Source organism: Ursus arctos, unplaced genomic scaffold (assembly GCF_023065955.2).
Source record: "Ursus arctos isolate Adak ecotype North America unplaced genomic scaffold, UrsArc2.0 scaffold_26, whole genome shotgun sequence".
NCBI lineage: Eukaryota > Metazoa > Chordata > Mammalia > Carnivora > Ursidae > Ursus > Ursus arctos.
This window is the reverse complement of record NW_026622941.1, coordinates 12,363,975-12,371,742: the sequence shown is the minus strand read 5'-3', so window position 1 is coordinate 12,371,742 and position 7,768 is coordinate 12,363,975. Positions and strand designations below refer to the sequence as shown.

The following is a 7,768-nucleotide window of genomic DNA, read 5'->3' as shown; positions in this document are numbered from 1 at the left end:
TTGTAACCTAAAAGAGAGATGTGAGACATCATCACCCCTCCCTGACTCCATCTACAAAAATTTTGGTAAATTTGGCAACTGTATCCACAAATGCTGGAACAAACCATAGCGTGACTACCCCCGTGTATTTGGGAGCAGAGGACTCGGCTGTGACTCATTGCTAAAGTGCTGGGGCAAATCAGGTCACCCGCCTGCCGGCACTGCCAGCCCTGGGGTTACAAAACGGGATTAAATTTGGAAATACAAAATGGGATTAAACATCATTCTTTGCAGATGTAGCTCGGCACAGCCAAGCTTTACCCGTGCAGTCAAGAGCACATTGGAGGACCTTCTCTCCACAACCTAAGGCTACTGCCAGTCAGGACTGTGGGTGCGGAGGGGCCCTAAATTCCTTCTTAGCCCCTGTAGCGGTCTTGCTTCATCAGCATGATTTCCCCTCTCCAAACAACTCTCTGGTTGCTAAGGAATTATTTCCAGATCTTGGGGCTCACTCTTTGTCCTCTTCCAGACCACAGCAGGGTTTACCTTCTCTCATAGGAGTTTGCCAGGAACAAAAAGCACCATCCCAACGTCCTGTCAACTCAACAAGGAGAGATTTATTGCAATTAACTAAAAGGACACTTGTCATGACAGGAATACCATATGCTTCGGCAAAGACAGGATCCCAGCTTGTGGCTGGCCTTTGCAAACTGTCCTACCAACGCAGCACTTTTTTTTTTTTTTTTTTTTCTGCCTGCATAGTCATTAATAGTGCAACAGTCAGAGGACCCAGAGGAGTTTCCAAGGTGGAGACTCAGAGGCTGGCACTCAGTGAGATCACCTCCAGGGCAGAAGTTCTCAAAAGACTGCGGCAACCACTACAGACTTAGTTTGGGTTGCTGGACCTCCCACTCAATGTCCACCCTCTTTTTCTTCCTTACAAGCAGAATCCTAGGTATATTGGAAGCAGCAAATTTATAGCTAAAAATACTGCATTTCCCCAGAGGCCTTGCATGGTCAAGATCAGTTACTTGCAAGGTGAAGTCTCCTGGAAATTTCTGGGAGAGTTTTGCCTTCACTCTTCCTTTCTGCCTCTCTCTAGTGTTTAGGTTTTGTGAAGGCTGATTTGGCTGATTCTAGGTTTCCTTTCAATTACTTTCTAGGTTGCAATTATGTCCAAAGGTTTTGAAACTGCTGAGACTTCCAGATAATAAGAGAATTCCTGTAATAGGAGTTGATTACTTTTTTAAAAATTGATTTTAGAGTTCAACACTGAATATTCTAAGTGAACATAATTACACATCTGCCCCTTTTCCAAGTTATTAATTCAGACACAGGCAGACGTGAGATTAGGTAATTAACTACAGAAAGGTCAAAAAGTTTGAGGAATGGGCACTTTTTTTTTTCAATGAAAGGAAAGGACTTATTTTGCTACAGTGGGAAAAAATGTGGAGTTCAGAAATTGCCGCATTTAACTGTATCCCCATTTATCTCTGCACAATGTTTTATGGCGATGTCTCACTTCCCTCTACTTCCTTTTCACGCTAAGGTTTTGAATGAGAAATATATCAAGTTGACTGATTGTTTGCCTTATCTGATCTAGGGTGGTTTCTACACCACTCTTCTCTTTTTTTCTCCCAGTAACTACTTTCCACTTTGACATTTGCCAACTTGGAAATGACAGGTGCCTGAGGGTAAATACGTCAAAGCGATGAAGATCAGAATGTTTGCTAAGGATCATTTTTTTCATAGAGCAGAATGTGGCTTTACTGAATCCTTGAAATGCAGAACCAAATAAACCTCCTTTTCTGGGGGGAAAAAAGCCATCCAAACAATTATAAGCCCAAGAAGCTAACAGAAGCACTTAAATCTTAGTACAAAATTTTTATTTTTCAAACTTGCACATTTTTCTGAAGTACATTTATAATCTAAACACCCCCTCCCTTCTTCCTTTTGCAACATACCATTTCAATCTGTTTGTTTATAGAATGAAAGCCTTAAGGAAAAGCCTTATTTGCATTCCCCCCAAAGAAATAAATAAATATTTGTCTCTAGGATCCATTTAACTGAACTTGACTAAATCCTGGTAGAGGCTCCACTTTTTATATCAGACACAGAAAAGGATGGATAACATTTCATTACCAACAAATTCCTAGTAAAAGAGCTAAGCAGTTCATTAAATTATTCAAATGCGTGTATTGAGCTCCTATCATGTGCAAAATATTGTTCCAAAGTAGACACTCTTCCTTAGATGTAAAGGGGGCCACCAAAATGATAACTTTGGGAGTTTATGACTTTGATATCCCCAAAATACCCTAATGATAGGAAAAGTTTGCTGCTGCTGCTCCTGCTGCTTCCTGAAATGTCCAGTTTATTTCTAGGGAACAACCCACCCATTGGAAGACTGTACCTCAAATTGAAGCATTAATAAAAGATGGAGTTAGGGAGCAGTTGTACCTTTGAGACATAACCTGGACGACAACGTGAAGTACACTCTGGTGATCTAAACTGCTAGCATTCGTGCGACATGGTCTAAGAAATGACACCAGTTTAAAAAGACACTAGTACCAACTTCAAAAGAAACCAGGATACAGATCAATTGCAATGTATAGGAAAAATAAAAACATAGAACCACTAACCACCCCTGCCCCAGTGCTGAGGTTATAATTCCTCAGATACTCTGCCATCATTGGGAAACACGGGGGTAGACTGGGTAAATTCAAAGCACGTTCAACAACTAAATAACACAGCCAGGTTTTGCGTGTATGTGGTCCCAAAGACTTTTCAATGTAGTTTTCAACATTACGGTTGTAGGAATGGAAATTGAAGAAATATTTAAGTATTTAAGTAATTTTAAGTATTTTCTTAAGACAGCTCACAGATTGCTTACAGCTCCCAGAGAGAAAATACAACACATCACCACCATGACACAGCTTTTTGTCTATCACCCACAAGACACCATTTCGCAAGACATCAGGCTGCCATGGTCTGAGTGCCTCCTTCACATGCCTCTAATTGGGGGTTTTTTCCCCTGAACTTGACTTTTCAGGTCAAGTGTTATTTGCTGGCAAAGTACCTTCAGGATAAAATGTTTGCACCCTTTCTATAGCCTGCAAGTCAAACCTCCACTGATAAGCCTAAGTCCCCGTGGCCCTCTATTCAGAACTTCCCACATTTACCTAAAAGGCTCACTTAAATCACTAGGGGATAAAATTCCCCTCGCCTGGAGCGAGACTGACTCCAGGAGAGCGATGCTATTTCCAGCTCATGCCCCACCTTAGGAAGGCAAAAATTCAACCTCATCTCCTGAAAAGAGCCTCCCCAGTCTCCCATTCAGAAACTTGCTATTCCTATTATTTTCTAAATGTAGTGTGGTGATTAAATACAATTAAATGCACATAGTAAACAACAATTAAATAACAAACTTAAAATAAATTAAAAAATACATGGTCTGGCAGTTTTCAGAGAAGGTAACAAAGGTCAATTTGCATTAAGTTCACATTCCTTTGTGTACCAGTTCCTGCAATGAGTGGGCAACACTGCCCTCTAGAGGGGTTATTGTGTTATATCCTTTACTTCACATGGTGGGAAATTGCCCCAGGTCGCGCTGACATATCCCACGCACATTCTTTCTTTTACTTTTGGGGCCCTGTCCGTCCTTGACCTTCTGTGAATGACTCTGAAGACCATGGAGCCCTTGGAGAGGCCATGAGACTTCATGAAGCCTCACGAGGGGATCAGAAATGAACATCTGTTGCAGTGCTCTTCAAAACCTAAGTTTTTAGTAGATACCAGAATCACCCTGTGGGCTTGTTTAAACACAGGATCCTGGGCCCCACCTCCAGAGTTTCTGATTCCTTAAGTCGACAGTTCCATCCAAGAATTTGCCTTTCTGACAAGTTCCTAGGTGATGCTAATGTTGCCAGTCCAGGCACTTGGGGAGCCAGACACTATCCTTGGCACTTTATCTCAATACCTTACAACAGGGTGACGTTTTAGCCTCCGGTTTGAAGAGCAGGAAGCCAAGTCTCAGAGACATTAAGTGGCCAAGGTCCCACAGCAGTGACAGAGCCTATATAATAAACGCAGGACTGTCTAACTCAAAGCCACTGCTCCCTTCTGTACACTAGGGTGTCGGTAAGTTAAGTTGTGAGTCACTTCAGCTTCTTGCTGTAAGGGGATGGGAATCAGACGACCATTTACTTGGTTTCCCTCCCAGAATATCTGGAGGTCTGGATATGAAACCCCTCAGGAAGATCCATTCTGCCCCAGGCTGAATTCGAGAGTGGGCACTCTGAGGGTGGTGGGAAGGGCTTGTCAATGGGAGAGGCCCCTCTAGGGTCCTGAACCCGGCTACATAGTCCAGAGGGGATCTGATTTGCTCTGGACTGTGGAGTTTTCTATACTCAGAAACTCTGGAAGAGAGGTTTTTAAAGCTAGTGGCTCCTCTTACAGGCATTCTGAGGACCCCAAAGCCTACTGGGGTTTGAAGAGGCCCCAGAGGGTGGCCCCACCCGCAGCCTCCCCAGCCTCTGCTCAAACCACCGGGGCTGGGGCAAGGACCTTGATACAATTTTAATACCATGGTGCCCACCGGTGTGGAGACTGAACGGTTTTGATAAAGGAAAAATGGCTTTCAGTTCACATAGCCCATAAGATTAGGCAAGTAAAAAGTCCCTAGCACGCAACCCCAGGCAGGATGTCACAGTGATGGGAAGAGAAGGGCTCTGAGGACTCCCTCCTTCCCCCAGTTTCAAGAACAGTTTTTCTCATCCTTTGCGTTCCACTCCTAATCCAACTTGGTGTGGTTTTCCTGAGGGAGCTACAAATCTGGAGTATCCCATGGGGATGGTTTCTGGCCTCGGTCATGAGGGGAAAGGATGTTCTCAGAAAAACAGCGCTGCGGCCTGGTCAGCGGAGATCTTGAGGTCGTGGCCACGGCCGCCCTTCGTGCAGAGCTGGACTCTGGACTCCAGCTGCTCACTGAGTTCGTCCAGGGCCCCGGTGCAGGACTCCAGGCTCTCCGCCAGTTTCTGAACCTTGGCCTTCAGCACGGCCTGGCTCACCCTGGTGGCCCCTTCGGCCCGCCTGGGGATGAGGAATCCACGTGAGCCGAAGAAAACGACGCAGTAGACGGAGTTGTAGAGGGCGATGGAGGCGTTCCGCCCGCACTGCAGCAGCTGGCGGTCCCCGCGGCCCTGGCAGCGGCAGAAGAACTCGAGGCAGCTCAGGATCTCACGCATCTGGTCCTGGCAGGCGGCGGCGATCTCCTGCACCCTGCGCAGCTCCCGGGAGTTGCAGAAGATCAGGGAGAGGTCGGACGTGATGGTGACGGCCCCTCCGGCGGTGGCCACCCCCAGCCCCACGGCCGACGCCACCAGCGAGACCCCCAGGGTGACGGGGCTGAGCGAGAGCCCCACGATGGCGGCCACGGCGCCCGCGGCGCTCAGCGAGCTGCCCGCCACGTTGGCCGCCAGGGAGCGCCGGCGGAGGCGCTCGAGGCGCCGGGCCACCTCGCGCAGGCGCAGCACCTGGCCGTGCAGCCGGCCGCGGCGGTCCAGCAGCAGCCCCTGGAAGCGGCGCAGCGCGTCGGCGCCCTGCAGCTCCCGGGCCGCCGGCCTCTCCATGCCCTGCGGGGACACAGACACGCGGTTAGCGCCGAGCCTCGGTGCCGCCCCGCGCCCGGCTCGCGGCTCCCGCACGCCCGAGTTAGACACGACGGCCACGGCCACGCCGGGGGACGGGGCAGGGGGGAGAGAAACAGGTCATTTTCCAGCGAGGCCTGGGTGTCAAGTTCGCAAAGATCGGTTTTGGAGTCTGGAAGGAGCCACACAAGTCCCTCGGGATCTTAAAACGCATATGGAAGCGGGAGTGAGGCTCTCGTCCGCTTCTCTCCCGGGGAATGCTAAGGGTGCATTTTACGAACTGTTCCGTAAGACGGAACTCAGCGAGGAGGGAGTGGTGGCATTAGAAGCCTAGCGCAATACTGAGACCTCTGCTCTGCTTGAAAGATCGCGCTTTGCAGGTGGTAGGTTGTACCAGTTCGCAAAGCCCTTTACTCACATGAAGACTTGGATCCTAAGAGTTTTGCAATACATTTTTCCCCTCTGATGAGTGAAAAAGACAAGTCACCAAAAAACTCAAAAATCATATTGTCTGTCAAATGTAAGAAACTAATCTAAGTTAGATGATTCCCTGAAGCAACTCTTCTGCTTGTTAGTTTTCCAGGCTCTTTCCTTAGAATCAAGCCTAAGATGCCCTTTGGGCTATTTTTTCTAACTCTCACTCTTTGGTTGGTGCACAATTAAAACTAAATCTCATTAAATTAATACCACTCTGTTTCATGATGAAATCTTCCTTAAAAAATGAGTAACGGCTGAATAAAATAGAGTGTCCAACATTTTTGTTTAGCAATTCACCGAGGGCTACCTTGTACCAAGTTGAATTGAAGTCAGTTGAAGATGACTAAGGAAGAGAACTGTACCTCTGGGGTAAAAGAACATCCTTCCTGGTTGCCAGAGAGTCCCACCTTCATCTCCACTGTACTAATTATTATTAGGAACTTCTTGAAAGTGGCAAATGAGCCATAGAAATAGAGCATTTCAATACTGTGAGATATCAGAGCAGAATAATTATTCTCCTCTGAAAGATGAGAAAAATCGAAATACACGTTCAGATGCAGCCGATTCTTCACAGAACCGTCTAGAATCTTGGTCTCCTGACTCCTCGATCTTAATTTTATTTGCATGCCCCCGTTATCCCATCCACCAGTGATAAATTTCCAGGCAAAGACACCTCTTAGCAAAATGAGGAAACGTCACACAAAATATGTAGTGGACCAAGGCTATAACCCCGGTATTACAATTCCAATGGCTGTGTTTTAGACAGAATCCCTCTCAGCTCCCCCACTTACCATTCACTTCTGGCTATCTCCAGGAAAGAAAAATCTGAGGCTGTTTCTGGATGAGCATGTTTTATAGTTCCAGAGAACCAATGACTGCCCTGGGAAAGCCTTGTCTCATTCTGAATATTTGCCATTTCCTGTCCTGGCCCCTAGCTGCCTTCAACCAGAAGGATGTGACATGGTGGAAAATGGAAAATGACCAGCCACACAGCACATCCCGTATTTAGGAAATGAACATTGTGTGTTCGCTTTCCCCCAAACGCAGGAAAAGAACCACAGGCTCTTCCCCAACTTGAAACAAGTGTTGTCATTCTCCCAGGGGGCATACCCTGCCTTTCCTCTCCTGAGAATAGCTCATGACGTTATACGGGAGGACAAAAATGTACCCCAGGCTGACCAATTATAGTGTTTCTTGAGAGGACATCATTACAAACTCATTTTTGTAAAAGAAAAAGAAAGGAGGGAACCCTCTTTATGTCTGATGTACCCACTCATAGTGCACTCTCATATTTTAAAAAGCACTGTGAAGAGGCATGGTTGAAACGCGATCTATCCCGCGCAGTCTTAAGAATGTAAGGCCACACCCACAGGAAGGGCTCCGTGCAGTTTCGGGCATCTCCAGCTGTGGAGAAGATGCTGGAGGTCTCAGAAAGGGCACACTGCAGGCCAAATGCGTCAGAAAAATCAGTGGGGTCAGGCTGCACAAGGAGCTAATTATACACTTGCAACTGCAGCTGGGATTTGGCTTCCTGGGTTTTCATCTGAAGCGGCAATTGTGGCCCATACAATAGTTAAATGAACGGATTCCACTCCCAGGTTAGTGGAGCATGGGCTGAAGGACAATTATCTGGATAATTCAGGAGGGAAAAATATGTATGGCATCTG

General features: G+C 46.9%; 1 protein-coding gene across 1 annotated transcript; it reads right to left on the bottom strand.

Moving 5' to 3' along the window:
• Window positions 1-1,848: 1,848 nt before the first annotated feature.
• Window positions 1,849-7,158, bottom strand: APOLD1 (apolipoprotein L domain containing 1). The gene is made up of 2 exons (XM_026502394.4): window positions 6,893-7,158; window positions 1,849-5,609 (listed from the first exon to the last, which is right to left on the bottom strand). Exons 1-2 carry the CDS (start codon window positions 6,893-6,895, stop codon window positions 4,866-4,868), a joined length of 747 nt encoding a protein of 248 aa, XP_026358179.2. The 5' UTR covers window positions 6,896-7,158; the 3' UTR covers window positions 1,849-4,865.
• Between the last annotated feature and the right edge of the window lie 610 nt (window positions 7,159-7,768).